Source organism: Phyllostomus hastatus, unplaced genomic scaffold (genome assembly GCF_019186645.2).
Source record: "Phyllostomus hastatus isolate PE091 unplaced genomic scaffold, TTU_PhHast_1.1 phas_contig_1162, whole genome shotgun sequence".
NCBI lineage: Eukaryota > Metazoa > Chordata > Mammalia > Chiroptera > Phyllostomidae > Phyllostomus > Phyllostomus hastatus.
Window position 1 is genome coordinate 10,465,934 of NW_025333537.1, and position 24,535 is coordinate 10,490,468.

General features: G+C 60.7%; 1 protein-coding gene across 1 annotated transcript; it reads left to right on the top strand.

Annotated features, from left to right (window-relative positions):
- Positions 1 to 1,889: 1,889 nt before the first annotated feature.
- On the top strand, positions 1,890 to 24,216 carry BCL7A (BAF chromatin remodeling complex subunit BCL7A). The gene is made up of 7 exons (XM_045844092.1): positions 1,890 to 3,154; positions 3,534 to 3,629; positions 10,702 to 10,783; positions 13,459 to 13,555; positions 17,299 to 17,466; positions 21,004 to 21,125; positions 22,362 to 24,216. The coding sequence occupies exons 2-7, from the start codon at positions 3,538 to 3,540 to the stop codon at positions 22,431 to 22,433; spliced, it is 633 nt and encodes a 210-aa protein (XP_045700048.1). The 5' UTR covers positions 1,890 to 3,154; positions 3,534 to 3,537; the 3' UTR covers positions 22,434 to 24,216.
- Positions 24,217 to 24,535: the final 319 nt, after the last annotated feature.

Consider the following 24,535-nt stretch of genomic DNA (forward strand, 5'->3'; position numbering starts at 1 on the left):
AGCAGCCAACACCTGGGCGGCCTCCTGGGTTGCTGAGAGTTCGCCAAGTCTGTCCCTGGACGTGTTCCAGCCTCGCCCCAGGTCACTGGGTCTCGATTGAACGGTCTGCATTTAATCATTCATTGTTAGAAGACTGTCCCGATGATGCCGGCCCCCACTTGGCATGCGAGAGGCCCCCACAAAGCACTCTGGGTCCACCATCCCCCTGTTTCCACGTGACTACAGGTGGCCCAGCTGCATCCAGGCGGCCGCCAGTTGCCAACCCACTAGTCTCGGAGCTGGTGACGGTTTCTATAGTTGTGGTTAGAGGCAAGAAAAGGTACCGAGAGGCGGGTTGCAGTGTTTGGCTTATCAAAAACTATTTTTTTTCCCAAGGCCTCCCCAGTCCATCGGAAACTCACCCCGAGGCTCACGCTTTGGGGCAGACCTTCCCCACAGTAATTTGGGCGCCCAGCAGCCTCCCCCGGTGAGCGGGATGCTGGTAAATGTCGCCAGCCAGCTCTGGGCGGGGCGGGGACAGGGTGCCGACAGGCGTGTAGCATTCGGCGATCCCCACAGTGTACATGCTCCTGCCATGCTAATGACAACCCGTGACCGGAGGTCACTGAACGCAGAATCGGGAAATGTGGGCCTGTCAGCCAGCTGGCCCGCACCACTGACCCCGCACCCCTGACCCCACCCTCGGGGTGTGAGAAGCAAACCGGTCTTGCTCAGCGGGGCAGCCTATACTGGCATCACCTGGGTGGTCCAGGGACCCACGAGCCCTGAACTTGGGTGCGGGTCGTCCTGGACTAGCGGTGTCCTCGGGAGCCTGGCGGAACCCATGTAAAGCATCTCTCAAGGAAGGTACCTTCACCCCGGGCCGCAAATTATCCCTATTTTTAAAAAGACTTTATTTATTTTTTTAAAGAACTTATTTTCATTTACTTTTAGAGAGAGGGGGAGGGAGAGGGAAAGAGAGGGAGAGAAACACTGATGTGTGAGAGAAACAGCGATTGGCTGCCTCTCACACGTCCCCAACTGGGGACCTGGTCTGCAAGTCAGGCACTTGCCGTGACCGGGAACCGAACCCACGATCTTTCGGTTGGCAGGATGACGCCCGACCCACTGAGCCACACCAGTCAGGGCTGTCCCTATTAATGCATTTTATTTTATTTTATTTGTTTATTTATTTATTTATTTTAGAGAGGGGAAAGAAGAAAGGGAGAGAAACATCAATGTGTGGTTGCCTCTGGAGCACCCCTCCCTGAGGGCCTGGCCCACAACCCAGGCCTGTGCCCTGACTGGGAACCGAACTGGCGACCCTTTGGTTTGCAGGCTGGTGCTCAATCCACTGAGCCACACCAGCCAGGGCCCTATTAGTACACTGTAAAGCACAGTCAAAGAGAACCAGGCAGAACGCAAGGAAATAAGACACCATGAGCAAGAACGAGCAGAAACAGACCCTCAGACACTTCAAACTCTAGAATCATCAGACCCAGCCTATAAAACAACTGTGCTTTGATGAAAGAAAGATGTTTTAAAATATCTTCTGGGGGGGCAGGAAACTATAAAAAGCGACATACTAGATTTATAAAGAACATTTGTAGAAAGCCGTACGGCTTAATCAGAGATCAAAACCAAATTCCTTCAGGGGCCATCTGGTAAGACACATGAGCAAAGGGACTGGGGACCCAGAGAGCTTTGTCTGAGGGGCACCAGGCCCCTCGGCTCCAGCTGCTGGTTGCCATGTGGCGCCACTGGGGACCCCGTGGGTAGGTGTCCTGCTCTTTCTAGCAAGGCCGGATATTTGGATTTCTTTTTATTGCAGTAAAATTCACAAAACGTAAACGTGACCGCCATAAGCATTTTAAAGTGTACAGTTTAGTGGCATTAAATACATCCTCAGTGCTGGGCCATTGTCACCCCTAGAACTTCGGCATCACCCCAAAAGGAAACCCCAGTGCGTGGGAAGCCACTCCCCACTCCCGTGGCCCCTGGCGGCCACCGGTCTGCCGTCTGCCCCTGTGGCTGCGTCTAGTGGACGCATCTCCTGTCAGCAGGATCACACAACATCTGTCCCCTTGCGGCCGGCTGCCTTTCTTCCACGGAGCACGCTTCCAGGATGTGCCCATGCTGCGGTGCGTGTCAGCGCTTCACCCCCTTTTTTTAACGGCCGGACAGACATGTGCATGCATCAGTTGATGTGTGGACTTCTGACACGCCACCGTCCTATTTTAAATGCATGGGTGGCAGTGCTGTGTGGCCCTAAGCGCATACCCGCTGGCCTGACGGGGTCAGAGGGCCGACAGCTTAAGGCTGCTGCAGTGGGACTTGCTTCTGCACGGCCCCTCAGAATGGGCCTGGGGGGCGCTGTTCTCCTCATCCTCCCCAGGAGGACCTCGGGGCTCAGAGCGGCGGGAAGAGGTGCCTAGGAAGAGGCCTGCAGGGCAGCCCCTGAGTCCACTCCCCCGGTGGCTTTTCTACCCACATCAGGGCAAACTGTTCGGTTCTGGAGTGAGTGGGAGTCAAAGCGCTAACTTATGGCTGTGACCTTGAACTTCCCCGTGACTCAGTTTCCCCCGGTGTGCCGGAAGAGCCTCTCCCCGAGGCCTGAGCTTGCTGACAGGGTCACTCCCACCTTCCCCAGCATCCATCTGGGCGTGAATTAGCTCTGGTCAAGTCGGTCTAGCGGCACCTGAACCCAAAGGTGTGGCACCTGGGTTGTCCTGATAACCGGAGATTCCTCCACAGACCTGTCCTGGGGCGGGGTGGGGAAGAAACAGCCTCCCGAGTCCTCCAAAATGGGGGTCACCATTGAACTTTCCCTGCTGAAAGCCATTTAGTAAGCAAGTGTCTCTCGGGATCTGCCCCGCCCCAGACAGCTTTCCTCCGACCCCCGTTTTCCAAAAGGACGCAGGGACGGGAAGCGACGTCCCAGCTTGCGTGTTAACACGCGGCAGAGTGTTTCTCAACTCTCCAAGAGAACCTCGCGTCCTGGATCGCCGCCTTCAACTCCGCGAAGTCAACAGCCCCGCAGGAAACTTGCGTTACTGCACCCGCTGCCGCAAACCCGGGGCGGTGGACCGGCCGCCGAGCTGGCTCCCGCGGAAGGCGTCCCCTCGGCGACCAGCCCGCCCTCCCCGGGGCACCCCGCGGCACCTGCGGCCTCCGGGTGAGTTTCCGCGCGCCCGCGAGCCCGCCGCCCCCGCCGCGTGCCGGGGTCTGGGGTCCGGGTCTCCAGACGCCCCTCGCCTCCTCCCCAGGGTGGGCGGGAAGCCGGTGGCCCCGCGGCGGCGGCGCCCGGAGGCCGCACTGCTGGCGGCCGTGGCGGCGCTGCGCCCCCTGCTCGGTGCAGCTGCCGCCCGGCGCTTGCGCACTGGGCCCGGGCGCGCGGCGGCCCCGGCTTTGTGTGTGTGTATGTGTGTGAGCGTGTGAGTGTGTGTGAGTCTGTGTGTGAGTGAGTGAGCGGCGGGCGGGCGGGCGCGAGTGTGGCCGCCGCGGAGCGCGAGCAGGACCCGGCGGCGCGCTCGCAGCCTCTCTCTCCCCGCCAGAACCATGTCGGGCAGGTCGGTTCGAGCCGAGACCAGGAGCCGGGCCAAAGATGATATCAAGAGGGTCATGGCGGCTATCGAGAAAGTGCGCAAATGGTAAGCGGAGGCGCCGCTGGGCGCCGCGGCCGCCCGACCCCGGATCACATACAAAAAGCCGGCGGGCGCAGCGCCCGGTCGCCCGCGGGCCCGGGAGTTGGAGAGGGCGGGCGGCGCGCCAGCCGGGTCACCTGCGCGAGGCGGGGGCCGCGGCCGCTGCCCAGGTGCGCTCGCGCCTGTCGCCCACCTGGCGCGGCGGTGGCGGCGGCAGCCCGGAGGCGGGGGCGCCCCGGGCCGGGTGGCCGAGCGGCGGGCAGTCCCCGCCGCGGCGCTCGGCTCCCGGGAGGGGGGCTCGGGGCCGGCCCCAGAAGCCATTTCGTTTTGTGCAAGTCACATGAAAGCGGCTTCCCGCGCGCCGGGGCCGCGATGCTGGCGGCGGAGGGGAGAGCGCGAGCTCCATTGTGCAGCACCGAGCGGGCCGCCGCCGTCTCCGTCTCCTCCCCGCGCGCCCCGGGCGGCGCAGTGTGCCGGCCCCCGCGCCCTTGCCCGCGCCGGGCCTCCCTCCCTCGCTCCCTCCCCGGCTGGCTCCCTCGCTCGTTCGCTCGCTCGCTCCCCGCCTCCCAGGCCCGGCGCCCTCGAGTCTGCGGAGTTTGCAGAGCGCGAGCCGTTTAAATTTAGCGCTTTGGGCTGCCTGGAGCGAGGGCTCTAGGCGGGGAAGCAAGATGGGGGCGAGCGCGAGAAGGGGACGCCGCGGGGCCCGGGGCGCCGGGCACCCCCTGCGCCGTCTCCGCCCGGCACCCGGGCGCGGGGCTCGGGCGAGCGACTGTTTTTGGCCAGAAACCGGTCCTGGGCCGCGTCTGCCTTTCCCAAGCCAGCTGCTCGTGTTTGTTTTGCGGAGGGAGCCGTTGTTTTGTTCTCTGAGTGGGGGGACAAGGGGACTCGGGGTTGGCTTCCAGCTCGCGCTCGAGTGTCCGGCGTGGCCTCACGGTAATTAATAGGACCGACCGCTTGCTCGGCCTCCGCGGGGTCTGACTCGGAGTCGGCCGGAGGGCCAGGCCCGAGGCGCAGCGGATCGCCAGGTTGGGGCGGACTTGTTGGAAACTCCCAGCTCCCTGGTTTCAACTTTATTATTTTTTTTCCCACGGCTTCACCAGGGTCAGGGAGGGAGAGGAGCGACGCTCTGGAGTGTCAGCGCCAGCGGGCTCGCCCCGACCCTTTATTTAAAACGCCTGAAAATCCGGTCAGGCCCCCCGTGGCGGGCTGTGTTTATGTTTAGGGGTGTCATTTCTTGAGTAACGCCTTGGTCTCTAAAAACCACAGGGGGCGAGGATCCGGTCTAGCCGGGTCGCAAGTTAGCTGTCCTTTCTGAGTCCAACCCAACAAAAAAGGCGAGAGGAAAATCAATAAAGTCCACGTGCTCCCGGGCCTCCTATGGCAAGGGCTGCCTGCAGATGGCCGGATGCCCGGCGGAGGGCTGGGTTTGGCTCCAATGGGACAAAGAATTTTCAGAACCGTGAGAAGGGGAGGCCTTCCAAAGTTGAGATCCAAGTCCTCGGGGGCCGTGGGAGCGCCCCTCGCGAGCAGGGCACCCCGCGGCCGACTGGAGCCATTTAAAAATGGCAGAAACAGCTGCAGGCCAAAACACACACAGGAAAACAAGCCCGCAGCCCCTTCTCCCGTGGCCCCCCCCCCTCGAGGGGGAGCCTAGAGTTGTCCCCCTCCCGCCTGTGTAAAGAAAGAGCTCGAGTCTGGGCCTGAGTCCCTTCTGTCACCGCCCGGAGGTGAGAAGGGCACGAGGGGCAAGCTGCCACCCATTCTCTGCTCCAGGAGGCGTGGTGGGACCTTCTGCCCCAGGTCGCCCTGCACCCTGCCAGCTGCTCCCTAGCGCCCGCCTGCCAGCTGCTTTGCAGGGAGGGCCGATGGAGCGAGGGGGGTTTCCACCCCGAGCCCCGCCGTGGGCCCGGCAGCGTTTGCGGGGGAGGGGGAGAGAATGGATCTCCTCCCTCCCCGTGTTTTGGGAAACTACTTCTCCGGTCCTCTAACGACCTCGGGCTTTGGGACCTCAGGGCGGAGCATCCGAGTCACTTCCTTGCCTTGACCTTGGGCAAACCCTGTAACTTCTCTAACCCTGGCCGCCAGGGGGTCCTGCGCTGCTTCCTACCCCGCCCCCAACCCAGAACCAGATCCCTGACCCTGGCACACGGGGGGCACCGTTAAATGTTGTCTTTATTGTAAGGTTGACTCTGTAAACACAAACCTACATTTCGCCAATGGTTTCTTCTTCTTCTTTTCCCCCTGCCCCTTCCAAGCAAAAAACAAAACAAAACAAAACAACTTTGCCTTATTTCTTGGGTTTCCCCAGCCCGGAGAAACCAAATCTCACCTTCCAGAAGGCTCTAGGACGGTGCCCCAGCCCGCCCTCCAGACTTTGGGTTGTTTATTAACTGTGGCCAGCAACCATGCACCTCACCGCTGGCTGGAGGCTGGACTGCCACATTTAGCAAGAAAGAAAGAAATAAAACACAGGATGCCAAGTTAAATTTGAATTTCAGGTAAACAGCAAAATAATTTTTAAAAATACTTTTTAAAAAATCCTAAGGATGCCTCATGCACTATAGGGGACTTGCTTACACTAAAAAAAGAGGAAAAAGGTTCACTGTTTATGTGAAATTCAGAGTTAAGTCAGCATTCTCTGTTTTACCCAGAGGACGGTGGCGGTGTCTGGCATACTCTTCAGCCTGGAAGCCTTGGGCGGTACTTCTGCCCCAGCCCCGGTGACCCCCAACCAACCCCTGTGCCAGCCCGCCCCGCCCCCCCGGAAGAAGCCAGCAGCCAGCCGTGACCACCCCGCGCACGGCGGCCGCAGATCCCCCGCTCCTCTCTGTCTGGGGTCCCCGCGGGGCAGGGTGGCGGAGTGTGAAGCCGCCGGAAGATGGCTGAAGGGAGGACAAAATGGTGGCCCCTTTTCAGGGAAACTGGGCCAGGGCTGGGAGGCCCAGGGTGGGTAGGGGACGGCCGGGGAGGGAGGCCCTGGGCGGGGAGCAAGGGTTTGAGCTGAGAACTAGGCTTAGGCTGGGGACCCCCTGGGCCTTTGGTCTGAAGGGTCCCTCAGTGACTTGCGGATTCAAAGAGAGGGCTTCCCACCTGTCCCTGGGGGAGGGGTGGTGTGTGCCTAGGGCCTGGCCTCACTGCCCCCACCCCCCGGGGGTGCCCTTCCTGCCGGGCACAGGGCAGGTCAGGCGAGGGGAAGGCCTCCCGAGGTGTCAAGGACTAGCCCTGGGGGGGACTACAGAGTGAGGGAGTTAGAGCTCTCTTTGAAGGAGCCGGGTGACCCTAAGACGGCCTTGGACCTGGGCCTGGGCCTGGGGGGACACTGGGGATTGGCCTTGGCCTGGGGATCCAGACTGGGCGCTTGCAGTTTACATAGGAGCCTGTGCTGGGGGGGGCGCTGTGGGCTCCGTTCCTGTAGCCAGGACCCCCCTTTAGTCTTTTCAGCCAGGGGCCCAGTCTGACAGGAAGAGAGAGACTTAAGCATGGCTGGTGGCAGGGGGCCGTGTGGGCAGGAGGGCCCAGGGTGCAGGGCCCAGGGTGCGTCCAGGGCTGGCTTCATGCAAGGTTGCTAATTTACGTTTTCGGTAAAGTTTAGCAATTGATTTAGACTTTTTAAACGATTTTATTTTTGTTTTATTTATGTATGGAGATGGGAAGGGAGGGAGAAAGAGACGGAGAGAAACATACATGTGTAGTTGTCTCTCGAGCGCCCCCTACTGGGGAATCTGGCTCTCAACCCAGGCATGTGCCCTGGCTGGGAGTTGAACCAGCGACCATTGGGTTCAAAGGCCAGGACTCAATCCACTGAGCCACACCAACCAGAGTCAGCTGATTCAGATTTTTTAAAAGCAGTAGGTAGGCCGGAGAAAACAACGCCTGTTGGCCACTTGTTTGCCACCCGAGACGTGAGGTCATAGCTACAGCTTAATACCCTCACGGGTGGGGGCCGTGTGACCCCGGTGGGGGGCTGGGGGCAGGAGTGGGAGCTCAGCTGCTCCTCTGAGCCCATGTGGCGTGTCCCACCGCACCGCCAAGCCACCCGCCTGGTGAGCCCCCCGGAGCTCACAGCTGTGAAGCCCCTTCCGGCCCTCCCTGCTGCTTGCTCAGTGACGTGCACCTGAGCTCTGGCGCTCCCTCTGCCCAGGTGGCTGCAGGCCTAACCGCAGGCCCAGGTCGGGTTCTCAACTCTCTACCCTCCGTCCCGCAGCCCTCTGTGGCCACACCCAGAAACGCAGCTGAAACTTGGTGGGTGGGGGACTCGAGCCAGGGGTCGCCAGCTGGAGCAACAAGACTCCCTCCTGACCTGCCAGGCTGGGAACCTCTCTGAGGAGGCCCCCCACTGGAGCATTCCTCCTGCCTGGGAAGGTGCCTTGTGTGTTGCAAGTCAATTACTTTTTTTTTAAAACCACAATGAAGCCCTGGATTTGCTGAGCTCCTGGGGCACCGCCCAGAACGCCAGTTGAGGGCTCGTGAGTCTAAGCGCGCCTGTGGTCGCTTGCGTGCGGTGCCAGCGGTGGGCACGTTGGGAGTGGGTTCCTAGCTTCCACGGGAGACGGAGCGGCAGAGGGTGGGCCCTGGAGTCAGAGCCTGTGTCCAGGCCCGATTCTGCCCCGACTCACTGTGTGAGCATGGACTAGTGGTATGACCTCCCTGGGCCTCCATCTGTGAAGTGGTGTGATAGTAGCCCCCGCCCCCCCTTCACGGGCCCGTGGGTCATCTCTGGGAGAGAGGGCGCGCGAATAAAATGCTTGGCACGAAGCCTCGGCACACAGCGGCTGTTATGGTTGTTGCTTTGTCACTGAGACTGTTTCTTGGAACGCCCCTGTCCCTTCCTGGCACCTCCTGACCATTCAGAGTGGAGGTGGGGAAAGACTGGGATGGAGGGTTGTCCGTCCCGCCCCCGGGAGGTGGGGAGGCAGTGACTTACAGACCTGCCTTTACTGTCCGTCCTCCTGTCCGGGCCGCAAGGGGCAGGCACAGGGTGGAGAGGCATCTGAGTGCCGGCTCTGGGAGGATGGCTTCCCCTCCCCGGGCCTCCCTCTCCTTATCTGTCGAGGGGGGACTGTGACAGTTCCTGCCGCCCGAGACTGTGGGAGGATTAGAGCCGGGGTGTACGGCGCTCAGCGCACCCGACACACTGAAACAGCCACTGGTACCATAATCAGAGCGAGGGCCCGGCTTCCCCTGGAGCGAACAGGTGAGCTCCGCGCAGGCGGTGCTGGGAGTGGAGGTGTGCAGGGTGCGGTGGGCTGGGGTTGAGCGGGCTCAGGGACCCGGAGCCCCCTGTGGGGAAGGGGTGCCCAGCGGCTGTAACAGGTCTCATAAGCGGTGCACAAGGCACCCCCCCACACACACACACACCATGGAGGGGAGGACCCAAGGCTGAGATCTGGGCGGGGAAGCTGTGGAAGGCGCTGGGCAGCTCACCTGCACAGGTACTCAGGCCATGCGTGGTCCTTGGTTCGGGTGGAACCTGTCGCTGAAACTGCTGAGGGCTCCCGGCAGCTGCACTGCCCGTGTGGGGCGGGGGGGGGGTGGTGTCTGGCCCCCACCTCCCACTGCGGGTCCCTCGCGTCAGCTGACTTCCTCATCGAGCAGACAGCAGGTCCTTCATGACCCGCTTCTCCTGGGATGGCAGACCCTGGAGGCAGAACTGCCTGGGTTCGAATCCCAGTTACCCCTCTGGCGGGTTCTCCCTGAGCCTAGGTGTCCTCTGGTGTGTGGCCTCTCGGTGTCCCTCTCTGTGTTTGGGGCAGGAAGTGATATGGCCTGGTTTAGGGACTGCAGGGGGTCAAGGACAGAAGTTCAGAGGCTGTGACAATAATCTAGTGGGGTGTCCAACCTTTTGGCACTTCTGAGCCACACTGGAAAAGCTGTTTTGGGCCACACGTTAAATACACCGTGACATGGAATCACCAAAAAATATCAGTGTTTTAAGTAAATGTACAATTTTGCATTGGGCCGCGTTGGCAGCCATCCTGGGCCTCGGGTGGGACCCCCTGGTAGAGAATGGCAGTGGCTTGGAGCAGAGGGGTGGGGAGGAGAAGGGTGGTCGCTGTCGTCCTTCACGAAAACCAGTCACACCCAGACCGCCGTGCCTCAGTGGGTTGGGCGTGGTCCAGCAAAGCGGAGGGTCATCGGATCCCAGTTGGGGCACGGGCCTGGGTTGCGGGTTCCGTCCCGGGTTGGGGCGCAAACAAGAGGCAACCCATCAGTGTATCTCTCACATCACGGTTTCTCTCCCTCTTTCTCTTTTCCTCTCTCTGAAAATAAATAAAACCTTAAAGAGAACACTCACCCCTCTGCCTCCTCGTGGTCCGAGGTTCCCTCCTCTTCACCCGTAAACCTGCCGGTAGCAGCGGGCACCCTGCACACAGCCCCCAGGAGCTCAGGGTGCAGCCAGCAGGGAGGCGAGGCAGCTGCACCGACCTGGGCCTTCAGACCCTGAAGCACAGGCCCGCAGCCCCAGCTCCTCGGTGTCAGCGCTTGGGGGCCGCCCTGGGGCCGCCGGGCACGCAGGGTCGCCCCGGCGCTGCTGCCTGCTCCGCCCCTCCTGATGGCGGCGGCAGGGGCGGGGTGGTTAGCCCAGCTGTGTGGCCCTGCTTCCCTCCCCCTGACCCCAGCCCCCCGCCCCGCCCCCAGGAGGAAACACCTGGCTGGCCTGAAGCCCTCTCTGCCGCCCTGAGGGCTTGGGGGCGCCCGTTTGCTGCCTCCGAGGGGCCCGGCCCCCCTCATCCAGAGGAGCCATCCCAATGGCAGCCTCCCCCATCCCCCCGCCAGGCACCAGGGAGACTTGACCAGGCATTGTCTTAGGGGAGCCTCACGGCAGCCTGGAAGGACCAACAGCCACACGGGGTCCTGCAGATGGGGACACAGAGGCTCCGGTGGCAGGGACTTGCCCAGGGGTCCAGTGAGCGGCAGAGCTGGGATTCGAACCGGGACCTAAAACTTGTTCTCTTAACCCCGAGGGGTCATTGTATCACAGCTGCCCCGAGGGAGTGCGGCCAGGGCCCCCTCAGAGGGGCGGGGTGGGGCACTGCTGACGAGGCCCCGGTGACAGGCTCTTCCTCCTCCCCCACAGGGAGAAGAAGTGGGTGACCGTGGGCGACACGTCCCTGCGAATCTACAAGTGGGTCCCTGTGACGGAGCCAAAGGTTGACGACGTGAGTACGAGGGGCCCGTCCCCCGGAGTGCCCCCTGCGTGTCCTCTCTCGGGCTGAGTGCCCCCTGGTTGGCCTGCAGGCAGACGTGTCCCTCCCTGGGGCCCTGGGCGCCATGGTCAGGGGGCGGCCGTGGTGGCACCAGAGGACAGGCAGGCGCGCCCTGCCGTCGTCACAGCAGCGGGCTGTGTGCGCGCACGCCAGGGGTCACCTCCACCTCCTTCCCTCCTCACACTGAGCCTGCGGAGCTGACCACTGTCCCCTTGCACAAGTGAGGGCGCAGGCTCAGAGAGGCAGAGCCACATCCCCAGGGCCGCCCAGCAGGTGTCGGCGTGTCTGGCTCAGAGCACGGGCTCTCTCTGGGCTCCCAGAGAGCCTGCGCTTCCCCCTCACCCCAGAGCGAGTCCTGTGCAGGGAGGCCTGGGCGGCTCAGGGAGGGGCGGCGGCGGCTGTGACCACTGGAGGGAGCCCTGGCGGCTGCGCTCCATCTCAGGGAGGGATCCGTGGCAGTCCCTCTGGGCCCCTTAGTGGCGCCCAGGCCAGCTACCGTCATGGCCAGCCCACCTCCAGGCCTTTGCCCGGGCTCCTCCTCCCACTTGGGGTGCCGGTCCTGTGCACGCGGACAGCCCTCTCCTTCGGGGGGACGGCTCACGCCAAGCCACGCGGTCTCATCTGCCCCAGGGCTCACACAGTCTTGATTGGCAGGTTTCCAGGGGGCTTGAAAGGCAGGGTTGAAGCCCCTCCCACCCACCGTCTTCTGTTGCCCCTTCTGGTTCTGGCCTGGGCCCATGGAGCCCCCAGAGCCGCCTGCCCCAGAGGCCCCGAGACCCGGGCCGCCACGGCCTTTGCTGCCAGCCGCAGTGGACAGGAGCAGCGTGCCGCCAGGCTCCTCGCGGGCAGCTGCGGCGCGGCCGCCGCCTGTGCCGCGCACACCATCAGGTGCTGGGTGAGCGCCGCTGCGTTGGAGAAGACGTGGTCCCTGCTCTCAAGGAATTTATAATCTCGTTGGGGGAAGATAATTATAGAATAGCACGAAACAGACAGCAGGGGAGCGAGCGCCAAATGGATTGTGATCCAGGAGGAAACATAATATATGGGCCGTCGTTGTCGGGAGGGACCGGGCCGCCCCGGGCTGGGCAGAGCGCGCAGAGAGCGGGGCTTGGGGTTGGACGGACCTGTCCCCGGAGACCCTGTGATGCTGGGCCTTAGTTTCCTCTTTCGTGCGACGGAGCAGTGACCCCCAGCTCCTGGGGGGTCTGCAGGGGAGCCGAGGTGACATGTCGCACGAGAGGCCTCACCCCAGCGTGGCTACGCGGGCGGCACTCGACAAAGGCTCATTCGCTGCCATCGGGGAGCCAGGACGAACAGCCTGCCATCTCCCCACCCCCACTCCCTGGAGGGCGGTGGGCCCCACGCCTGGCTGAGCATGGATCCCCTGGGGAATCTTGGAGAAATGCAGGTTCCCGGGCCCCGCCCCAGTCGGCTGACCCCGCGTCTCTGACCGCTGCGGCCTGGAGTCTGCCTTGTGAGGACACCCGGCTGCAACGTGGCCACACCCTCCTTTTCTTCAGACCATGAGAACTTTCTTTTAAATAGACAAACAGCCTCACAAAATTCAGTCGTCACCCTGAAAAAGAACGTTTTATCACCCGAGCCCATTCATCTGCCAGACGAGTCACTCTCGTCAAGTGCTAGGGCTCCGAGACGCAGCTGCGTCTCTGTCACCGCTGTGGTTCGGGGTCCCTGTGGAACAGGGTCGTCGCCCCAAAAAGACCTTGGCCACCGCTGTCCCCCTGACCCAAGAGCCTGGAAACCACCGTCTCCTTTCTGTCTTTGTAGGTTGGGGTAGTCTTCAGACGTGCCTTTTTATGCTGTGTATCTTTCTATAACTCGTTCCCCATCCCCCCACTCCCCGTCAGCTCCTTCCTGGGAGGAGGCGCCCAGGGTTCACCCTTCCCGGCGGCCCACAGACACACAAACACACGCGTTCGCCAGTTCCCTCCTGGCCCAGGAACGGCGGCGCTCGCCTCCACGCCTGTTATGCAGACGTCTCGGAGACGCTGGAGATGTGTTTAGCGTTGACATTTTTGCACATCGCTCCCCGTCATTACACGAAGCGCTGCCTTATCCTCTGTGATTGTGACATCACCCTGTGCTGGATGAATGCTCCGTGACTTGTCTGACGAGTCTCTCACCCGTAGACCCAGGTTGCTCCTCACGTGGTTCTGTTCCAGTTGTAAGACACGGAACCTCGGGTAGAAAGCACGCGCCCCCCCCGCCGCCTCCCCTGGTCTTGCCCTGGGGTCCAGCGGGGACAGGCGGACTCCGCACTTCTCCTTGGCTCCCCCGGCTTTGCCGTGCCTGCCCTGGGCCGGTGGCCATGGTGGCCGTTTCCCCGGATCCTCTCCCTGAAGGAGGAGGGGCCTCCCACCACCCTCCGGTTTAGCCGCGTCCCCTAGCCCCAGCGGCCCCCACCTCTGCGGGGCCCCGATGCCAAAGCAGGTGGGGCCCCCTAAAGGGACACGTCCGGCACAGGCCACCGAGAGCCCTCCGGGGACCTGCAGGCTCTGAGATGAGTCAGCGGAATACAGTATTTACGCCACCCTCCTGGGTCCCGCTCCTGGGGGCAAGCCGGGGGGGGGGGGGTGACTCGGCTTCCGGTCCGTTCTCTCCTCCAGAAAAACAAGAACAAGAAGAAGGGCAAAGATGAGAAGTGCGGCTCCGAGGTGACCACGCCGGAGAACAGCTCCTCCCCGGGGATGATGGACATGCACGGTGAGCTCCCCGGCTCAGGCGCTGCCCTCGGCCGGCCGTGTTGTCTCCCCGGCAGGTCCGTCCACATTCCAGGCCAGGGGTAGGAGGGCCGGGCAGGACTGGGCCTGGGTGCCAAGGAGAAGGCTCAGGGACCGGGAAGAAAGTTCCTTCCCCAGCCCCACACGCCGGGAAACGTAAAGTAAGAGCCTCTTCTCACCCAGGGTCACAAACAGGAGCCCTGGCTGGTGTGGCTCAGTTGGTTGGAGCATCGTCTCATACCCAAAATATTGCAGGTTCGATTCCCGGTCAGGGCACGTGCCTAGGTTGCCTCTTTAACCCCCAATCTGAGTGTGTACAATCCTCGGTTCGGGTGTGCGCAGTAGGCAGCCAGTTGATGTTTCTGTCCCTCCCTTCTTCTCTTTCTGAAGGCCATAGCAAAGTGTCCTCAGGTGAGGACTACAAAAAACATCTATCGCTGGCCGTGTTCTGGGACATAACCCTGTTCTTTTTCCCTCCTGGTCCTGACATACCGTACGGATGACTGTAGGTCCCATTTACTGTTTTGCTTTGGCTGCTAGGAAGCTCCCACCTGGGTTTCTGACTTCACGTCAAAGCACATCGACAGCCTGCCTTCCTTTGTTGTCTTGTTTCAAAAGCTGTCACCAGTGTCCTACGGAGCAAGTCCAGGCTGGGGACGTGCTTTAGCCAGTCTGCGGTTGTGTTGACACCACTGTTTGTTCTTTTCTCTTTCTTTCTTTTCTTTTCTTTAGATTTTATTTATTTTTTTAGAAAGAGGGGAAGGGAGGGAGAAGACAGGGAGAAGCAACATCGATCCGTTACCTCTTGCATGCCCCCCAACCGGGGACCTAGCCCACACCCCGGGCACGTGCCCTGACTGGGAATCGAACCAGGGATTCTTTGGTTTGCAGGCTGGCACTCAGTCGGCTGAGCCACACCAGCCAGGGCTAAGTAGATAATTTCTTAAAGCCTTGGCATGTTAGTAACTAACATTTAAGAAGCCGCTATAAGGTGCCAAGTGTCTGCTAGCAAGCCCATTTCATCGCCTCATTTCACCCTGAAAACAAGCCCACTACACAGATGAGCAAAGAGAGGCCCCGCGGAAGGTGCCGCCACTGGCCAGGCAGCGGGAAGTTCCTGAATGCCGGTGCTCGCATGCGCGGTCCTTTGGATCCAAGCGTGCGGCCACTAGAAACATCTAGAGTAACGCTCCAGAAAAACGCTAGAATGGCGAACAGACCAGGAGCCATGCGCACCTTCCTGGTATCATTTCCATTTTATTTTATTTTTAAAAAATTTTAAATTGATTTGAGAGAGAGACACACACAGACACGTCGGGTTGTTGTTGTATCCACTGGTTGCTGCCTGTGTGTGCCCTGACCGGGGATGGAACCCGCCCGCTCGGCGCATTGGGGCGACGCTCCCACCGACTGAGCCACCGGCCGGGGCACGTGTCCCTTTCAGCGCATGTGCGGGGAGAGCGCACGAGTGGGAAGGTGCCGGGAAAGACGCGGGCCTGGGTGGGTTTCCCCGCAGGCTCCGGGTGGGGGGATGGGGTAGCAGGAGTGAAGGGAGGGGGCACCTCCATCCCGCTCCTTCCGCTTAACCGCAGTAAGCGGCGAGGGAGGGTCCCGCTGTTACCAGGAGACCAGGCCAGACTCGGGCAGCGAACCCGCTAAACGTGAGAGCTGGTGTCGCGCACTTGCCCACCGCGCGCGCGCCCACCGGGCTTCTGTGCCTTTCACTCGCGTGCGCACGGATCTGGGCGTAGGAAGGAAGTTTAGATTTTCTCAAAAGGTAAATCGGAGGAGCGTACATCTTCCCCCCCCCCCCCTTTTTAAGCCCCAGAATGCACAAGAGAATGTTCTGTGTTTCGGGCGCTGCACAGGCCACTTAAAGTCAGACGCAGTTTCCCGGGTGAGGGCTGCGGGACTGCCTGGCACCCGCCGGCTCCACGGCGCCGGCGGCAGAAGAAAGACGGGGCAGGGGGCGGGCGGACTGGCCTGAGCCAGGGGCTCTGCCGCTCTCGGGGCCTCGGTTTCCCTCTCTGTAAAGTGAGGGCGGTGACGGCGCCTACCTGGCAGGTTGTCTAGCAGATTAAACAAGGTGGCTCCTGCCCGTTGCCCGACATGTACTAGGTGCCCCGACCGTGATCTGCCTGTCCTCCGCTCCCCCCATCTTTACAAAAGTGGCCTTGGGCCCAGGTGTGTGCCATGGCCCAGAAAAGCGGCATCGGATTGTAGTAGTATTTAAAGTCCATACCTGGCCCTGGCTGGCGTAGCTCAGTGGATTGAGCGCGGGCTGCGAACCAAAGCGTCGCAGGTTCGGTTCTCAGTCGGGGCACATGCCTGGGTTACAGGCCAGGTCCACAGTGGGGGCCACAGGAGGGGCAACCACACACTGATGTTTCTCTCTCTTTCTCCCTCCCTTACCATCTCTAAAAATAAATTTTAAAAAATTATTAAAAAATAAAATAAAGTCGATACTTGGATATCTACAGTTTAAGATGCCTCTCTGTGCCCAAGACAAGGGGTCCAGAGCAAGGGTATGTGTGCCCCGGGACCCCCAGCCCCACCATCAACTCCCCTACCAACGTCATGGCCGGATGGACTTGCCTCCAGCTTTTACTTTTATTGTGAAAGATTTCATCATAGCCCTGGCTGGTATAGCTCAGTGGATTGAGTGTGGGCCTGTAAACCAAAGGGTCGCCGGTTCGATTCCTAGTCAGGGCACATGCCTGGGTTGCAGGCCAGGTCCCCAGTTGGGGGCACGTGAGGAGAAACCACACATGGATGTTTCTCTCCCTCTCTCCTTCCCTTCCCCTCTCTCTAAGAAATAAATAAATAAAATCTTAAAAAAAAAAGTAATTTCATCATAGAGAGACTAGTGTAACTTTTTTCTGATGGGAACACCACGTAGGTAGACAAGACGCACAGCTCTTGGGCGTAAAGTTCAGGGAATTCTGACAGGGGCCCGTGTGGCCCGTGTTCGAGCATCTCAGAGTGAGTGTCCCCTTGCCGCGAGGTGTCAGCCTGCACTGAGACACGTGAGCACGCGTCCCTAATGAGTGACATCTCGTACTCTGTGCCGTGGTCACCCTGGCCGAAGAAACAACAATTCCGTAATATCTTTCAAGTCCAGACTATTCATGTTCCCGAAATGTCCCAAAACGTGACCTGGCCATGTTTAACACACAGGACCCAAATAATTTCCTCACAACGTGGTTAGCTGTTAGATCTTTTAAACTCCTTTCATCTGTGATAGTCTTCCCTGATTCTGGTTCTTTCTGAGCCTTGACCTGCAGAGCCTGGGCCAGCTGTCCTGCGGAATGTCCTCCTGGTGGTTAGCTTGTCCTTCTCTCCCTTTTGTTTCGGCTGCAGTGGAAGCCGGTCCGGAGGCCCGATCAGGTCGCCGGACGTGTTCTGGCTCCGCCGCCCCCGGCCTCAGAGCCAGGTGCGCTGGAGGATGTCTGGTTTCCTCACCCGGGACACCCGGCGCAAGGCCTCAGGGGTCCCCCAAAGACTTAACCACGTGCCCCCACTGTGTGCGGCTGGCCGCCTCCAACCCCGGGGTTCTCAGGGAGCCTGTGGCCCTGGGTGCGCCAGCTCAGAGGGGCCCCTCCCACCCCCCCAGGCAGCGGGCCGTGTCCTGCTGCAGGCAGCGAGGTGTTGTGGGGAGGCTGAACCCCCCAACCTGCCTCCCCTCCGCTGCTGCGGGGTCTCACTGGGGCTCTGCTCCCCCCACAGACGACAACAGCAACCAGAGCTCCATCGCTGACGCCTCGCCCATCAAGCAGGAGAACAGCAGCAACTCCAGCCCCGCGCCGGAGCCCAACTCGTCCGCGCCCGGTGAGGGCACCGGTGCCAAGGCCGACGAGGCCCAGGCCGAGGGGAAGGAGCTCCCTGGGACAGAAGGTACGTGCGCTGGGGGTGGGCATCAGGGGTCTCTGTCCAGCCTTCCGTTCAGACAGGTGCCAACGGGTCTCTAAGGAGGCCTGACCATGCGCCGGCCCCAGGCGGCCACCAGCAGAAAGGCAATGCCTGGGTTCGTGTTCCTAGGGGTGCAATTTAAAAACCGCACAAATCTAGTATGTGGAAAATAAGTGCTCTGGAGAAGTATAAAATAAGAAGGGGGAATGAGGTGTCTTGCCCCAGTATGGGAGCGTGTGGCAATTTTAAGCCGGGGGGTCAGGGAAAGCCTCGCCGAGCAAATGAGGGGAGGATGCAAGCCCCCGGCTGACTGGGGGAATGCCGGGAGTAGAGGGCGCCGCCGTGCAAAGGCCCTGCGGCCGGAGCACACTCAGTGTGTCCCCGGGGAGACTGGGCGGGCGAGGGGCCCAGTGGCTGGGCTGCTGCCCTCGGCCGGGTGGGAGGAGAGGGCAGGGGGGAGGAGGAGGCAGGAGGAAGTGGTGTGGGTCTGGCTGCATGAGTGTGTGTATGGGTGTGTGCATGTTTATTTTGAGGTCTCTGGACCCCTGTAAATGAAACTTTCCATTTCAAGGGTCCCTGACTTACAATGGTTTGACTTTAGGGGGATAGGAAAGCTGCACACATTCGGTAGAAACCGCACTTGTTTGAACTTGAACTTCCCCAGGCCAGCATGTGCGGTCCCTCCTCTCTCATGAGGCTGGGCTGTGAGTCACAGCGCCCAGGCCGCCACGCGATCATGAGCCAGGGCGCCGCGGACATAGGACAGACCTGTCACATCTGGGCGACACCTGCCAGCTGTGTGGCCTTGGCCTGGCCGTGACTCCTCCTGCACACTTTCCTGTGTCCTTGTTTATGAAACAAGAGGCAAATAAAAGTTGTCTCTCTGGCCAGGCCGCTGCAGGAAACTGTGCGAGAGTGTGAAATGCTCCGCTGAGCCCGGCGCTAGGAAGGGCCTGGTGAGCTGCAGGGAGGGGTGACCCGGGGCTCGAGGGGTGACCCGGGGCTCCAGGGGTGGGGCTGTGCAGGACCAGGTGTGAGACACATCCTGGCTGCTTTCCTGTCCTGCTTCCCCTCTGGCCATGGCCTTGTCTCGTCCATGTTTGAGGGCTGTGTTTCCTTTTAAAGGGCCAGTTACAGGAATCATGTCCTAGGTTAGGGCTTCTTTCTATAATAACTGCCACGTTTTGGTAACTCCCACCCCACGAACCTTCCAGGTCCAGGTGGGAGCCACAGCAGGGTCCCCTCCGGGCCACGCCGGGCCTCTGGTCCTGCACTCCTGCCCAGCGTTGCCCAGGCGGGCCCCCTGCCCCCTGCCAGGGGCTGCCTGAGCTCCCCACTTCCCAGGTGGGCGCACGCCACCTGTGGGACAGAGTGTGTTGGTCACCAGCTGTTGACCTTGCTTTGAACTTGTTTACTGCTGACTGAGTTCAGGGAATGACATAATGTTCAAACTCCCTGGACTAAATTTAGGCCCCAGGAAAATAATTTCCCCTGGGCGAGTTCCAGTACCGTTCTGAGAAGAGTCAGGCCGCTGCGCTGAGCCCCGCACCCTCCGCGAGCTCCAGGGCCGGTTCCCACCGGGCGCTCGGCCGGCCGGGTGGGGGCTCAGCGAGACTCTCCGCCCGCCAGCCGCCTTCCTGATTCCGGCGCCTGCATCGGGGGTCCCACCCCCTGCTCCGTGAGGCCCACTCGGTAGGTAGAAAGGGAACTATGGTCAGAGGCAGGACAGTTACAATGGAAAGTGTTAGTGAAATCAAACACATTTTACGAAGCAGAGTATAATATTAATGTGGATTTTTCTAATGGAGATGAACTTCACAGAACCACGGGGAGGCGCGCACGTCAGCGGCATCCAGCACGTCCACCGTGTGGAGCAGCCGTCGCCTCTAGCTCGAAGGCTTTTTCCCCTCCCCACGTGGAAACCCGTCCCCGTGGGCAGTCACGCCCATCTCCCCTCCCCCCGGGCCTGGCACCCAGCGCCCCACTCTCCGTCCCCGAGGACTTACCTGTTCCGGGCAGGTCCTGTCCTCGGAGTCGCACGCACGTGGCGTTTGCCCTCTGCCGTCGAAACGCGGCATCCCGTGTTCCAGGCTCACTCACACGGGAGCGCGCGTGGGTGCTCCATTCCTTTTCATGGCGAGTCACGTGCCGCCGTACGGACGGACCCCACGTCGCTCACCCCCGCCGCGGTTGGTCTGCATTTGGGCTGTTCCCTTCTCCCGGCCGCTGCGCACAGGGCTGCTGCGGACGCTTGCGTGGCGGCGTGCGTGCGTGCGTGCGTGCGGGGGCCCCCGTCTTCCGTTCCTTTACGTCTACGCCCAGGAGGGGCGTTGCTGGGTCGTACGGTAACGCTGTGTGTAACCTGAAAGGTAGAACTGAAAATACCAAAGAAATGTCTGGTTCGAGGGGAGTTGGGTTCTGTGCCCTGGATCACCCCTGAGCCACTCCCACCGGGGGGGTCATTCCGCCGCGTGGGTACTTTTCCTGTCCTTCCAGTTAATCCTCAGTGACTCACCAGGGTGGCTGCTGCCCGCCGTGGTTGCACCAGGGTGGGGGGAGGGGAACCGGAGGCGGAGAGGCCGGGCCCCCACAGGACACAGGTGGCAGAGGCAGCGCCGGAACCCAGGCGCGTCTATAAACAGACACCAGCTCGTAGGCGGAGGCCAGCCCCGGAGAGGGCTGACCCCTGACCTGACCCGCAGCAGCAGGAAGCCGCAGCCCAGGCCCTGGCGGGGCGTCTCGGAAACCCTAGAAAGTGAGGCATTCTTGAGTATTGCAGTGGACTTAAAAAAAAATCAGGGTGACCTGTGTTCCTGGGGTCCTGGGGGCCTGCAGAACGGGGCCCTGGGCAAGGGGGGGGGGTTGGGGGGGGCAGGGAGACCAGTGCATGAGACAGAGCCCCAGTAACTGACAGACAGCACAGGGCTTGTTAAATAAAGGATTGGTGAGAATGCTGTGCAGCCATCTTGTGTTTAGAGGATTTTTAAAGACATGAAACATTCTCCCAGAATACTCCACAATCCCCACGTGGGGAGAGAGGAGACTTAGGCACAGGTAGGGGACGACATCCGGAAAAATGGGACTAAATCTTCTAAAATGTGACTGGGGTGGGGGCTGTGGTTGGTGTGAGATGATCGGAGATTTTTAACTAGATTTTTTTTGTTTTCTGCTTCGTGGTTGGAGCGCGCTGTGTCCACCAGAGGGCACCACGTGCACGTGGCATGAGTCTGGTGCATCATTTAGGCCTCCTCCAGGGCCACCTGGCAGCTGGTCCTGCATGTGCAGGAAAGGGTCAGAGGCCGCAGGGGCCAGCACGTGGCCTCGCTGCTTAAAACAATACCTCTAAAAAATAAGCAAGAGGCTTCCCAGCTTCCTCCCCCCCACCCCACCCCACCCCAGCTTACTGTAGGCCTGACAGACTGCCAGGACGCCCAGTTTCCCGGTATTTTTAGTAACTGGTCCATCTGGCCGCCCGAATCACGTGCCTGGAAACAGCTTCTGTCATCTTGCTTTTTCCTGCAGATGCTTCTGACGAGCCGAACTCCCAGTCTTCAGCAGAAAACTCGATGAACAGCTCAGAGAAGGTGGAGAGGCAGCCGTCGGCCGAGGCGGGTCTGGCTGCAGAGACGTCCTCAATCTCTCAGGTACCTTGATCGAGACCTCAGAGGGGCAGCCAGGGCGGCCGGGCGCCTGCTGGGGCGCCGGGGGTACGTTGAAAGGTGTTTTGTTATTTTGCTGTGTTGCTGTCTCGTCGGACGACCGGAAGTTCCGTGTACTCACCGAGCAGGACGCGTGAGCATCCTGTGTCGCCCCCTGGGTGCTGGGGCTGCAGTGCAGGGTGGGACCCGGGAGGGTGTAGCCAGAAGAGGGTCCCTTTATTTGCACCCACAAAGGCCCTGCCTGCTCTCAGTGACCCAAAGCCAACTGCCTTCAGCATGGGGGAGCTATATCTTCAGAATCCTCAAAGGCTGGAGAAAGCATTCTTTGGAAACATTTTGCAACAGACCACACTGCCTCCTGCCTGGACCACTTTCTGGGTCCTCACTGTCCGAATCTGGTCTGAGGCAGACAGTGCAGAAGCCGGTGGCCCGGTGGACAGGAGCAGATGTCCTGGGTTCGAATCCCAGCTCTGCCGCATAGCACACCCTGAGCCTCAGTCTCCGGCTGCCAGAATGAGAACCCAGAGCCGCCCTGGGGACAGGGTGCAATGCGGTGACAGAATATGGGCGACGCGCGATGAAGCTGCCCACGGGACGTGCCTCAGTGCGGCCTCAGCCACCGCCCTGCCCCCACTGTCACCCTCTGTGCTCCCGGAAGAGGAGCAGGGACTCAGCGGTGTCCCAGCATTGACGACAAACTGTGTCCACTGTGCTGAGCGGTTCCCGGTGCCTCTCCCCAGAGCGACATCCCTGTGCACTTGTGACCAAGGCTGGGCGTCCGCCAGGGCCAGGCCTGTGCTGGGCCTTGGGCAGCAGCTGCACGCCGGCCAGGCCGGCCTAGGGCACTCAGAGAAGTGAACTTGAAACTCGTGTGTAAATGATTGCCGTGGCCGTGAATTACAGGTTGGGAGGTGGTCGATGGGGACATCCGCTCCAGGCGGGTTGCAGGGAGGGAGAGCTTAGAGGTGGAGGTGGGGGGGCACCTGGAGGGAGGCGATGGGGACAGGCAGGGCCGGGGTGACTGGAGGCCTGGGAGACACGGGGGGAGTGTGGGCCGGAGGCTCCCCGCTGCTCCGTGAGCCTCCGAAAGCCCACGCTCTCTGGGCTGGCCAAGGGTCCTGCCCTCGGTTCCCTCCTGGACTGACCTTGAACCTCACGGCTGCCCTCATCAATCTCCTGGCCTGGTAACCTGCCGTTCTCTTCTCTCTCTCCTCCCCCAAGGATTTGGAAGGAGGGCCCCCCTCCAAAAAGATGAAACTGGAGGCTTCGCAACAAAACTCCGAAGAGATGTAGACATGCGCCTCAGACTCCGGTCCGAGTTTCATGGGAGACCCGTCAGCCGGCCTACTTCTCCAGCTTCCCCGAGCGAGCCCTCGGGTCGGAACTACTAACTTTCCAAGTTTACCAAGTGCAAATCCAAGAAAACCTAGAACGGCGCGACTTCTCAGACACTGAAGAACTTTCTGCTGTGAAGCAAAACACTCGAATCTTGAAGTGACTGTCCTTGTGGAGGCGGGTTGACAGCTCAGGAGTGTCAGACACTGTCTCTGAAGCCAAGATTACATTTGCGTTGCTGCTGTATTGTCCCCCCTTCCCCCCCTGCCCACTTCTCTCTCTAACGATATAAGCTATTTGAGGGTGGTACCCATCAGGAATTCGCGTTTCGTCGGGGCTTGTCACTGTTCACTGATTCCTCCCGCTTTCTTTTTTGTGCCTTGTGCCCTTGAGGTGACCTCTGGCATGTTTTCCTGGTTGTTTTGCATCTCCCTTTGCAAAGTGCCCTCTCGGTTTTGTTGAGGCTGCCACTGCCCCAGCCCTCACATCTCACTCCTCCCTGCCCTGGGACTTAAGTGGGAACAGAGCAGGCAGGGAGGAGGAGAGCCTGAGGCTGCTGGTGAGTAGGACCTCCTTGGCCACCTGCCCAGCCTGCGGGGTTCGAGGAGTCTCAGATGTCAGGGCACCGTGTCCCCAAGCGCCAGCCACTTGATATGCTCACCTCCTCGGGGCATCTGAGCCTGGTATTTCCAAGCGTCCCAAATGGACGTGCAGAACCCTTAGACTTCTGGCGCTTCCACCCTCTGCCCCTACCACCCAGCTTTCCCCAACACCACTGAAGACGGAATGGCTCCCATGGCCGACGGCAGGGTGGGCTCACGGCGATCAAAGGGTTGAGGAGGCAGCCAGCAGACGGCAGGAGTAGCCGGTGCTGAACTTCCTCTCCCAGGACAGGACGTTGCTTGGATTTCAACTCCACAAGGAACCTGCCGCCCTCTGCCTCTCCAGGTCCCCCGACCCCCACCCTGGGGGTGGGGAGGGCAGGTGCAAGATTGCAGTCCAGGAAATCCACCTGCTTCTGCGTCACGGTCCTGACCCCATGGAGCCAACAGCTGGATCCCGTCTCATTCCCAGGACACCCCATCATGGGTCCCCAGCCAGGAGCAGGCCTTGGTGGTTCAGCCTTGGAGGCCAGAGGGAGGAGTTGGACGGCTTTGCCCGCCTCCAGGAAGGGGCGGTCGGACCCGGTCCCCATCCCCGCTTGCCCGGGGCAGCTCCCTCTCGCCGAAGCGGAGCCGCGCCCTTGGACCAGCGGCCTGAGTGTTTGGTTCTGAGGCCTGGTGGCCCTTAGTTGCTATGACTTGCCAGACCTGAGCCCTCCCCCTGAGCTTTCTTTACTGCACTGGAGTTCCAGCTCCCTTCGAGTTGTGTGTGGCTGGGGGGAGGGGGCGTCCGCGGGGTTTTGTTGGTTGTTTTCTGTTCGTTTCTTTTTTGTTTGTTTGTTTTTTGCTAATCGGTGCATATTCAGGTGCCACCTTTGATGTGGGGGCGCTCTCTCCCTGACCACCACGGAAGTGTCTGCCAGGTTCCACTTTCTACGAGTTTCTGAGGGTGAGGCTCTCGCTTTATTTTTCTTTTAAGAGAGCCAATCTATTTCCTGCACTTCAAGAAGAATCAAAATGTTCCTGAATTTCAAATACCTCATGCAAAAATGTCTCCTGAAATAAGGGAAAACAAACAAACAAACTTTGGAAATCTCAACGTTGAAGTGAGCGGTGGCCGAAAGGTTTCTGTCTTAAAATCCTTGTCAGTTTGGCCCCTCGGGCAGTCAGCTCTCGAGAACTGGGCTGCGCCTTACCTCTCAGCGGCTCCCCAGGCGGCGTTACCTCCAGATCCTGTAGGGTTTGAGTCACGTTTTTCTTTGCAGCAAAACTCCATTCTGAGGAAAGATGAATTTGGATGTTTATTTCCTGCTCTTTTTTGGGAAGCGAGAGGTGACAACCAGGACAGCTGAGAGCGCAGCGCGCGCGCACGCGCACACCCGTGCGCATGCGTCCACGGAACCAGTGAGTCGGCCGGGGTCCCCTGCGCCCCTTCTGCTGGCCTGTCCAGACGGGCAA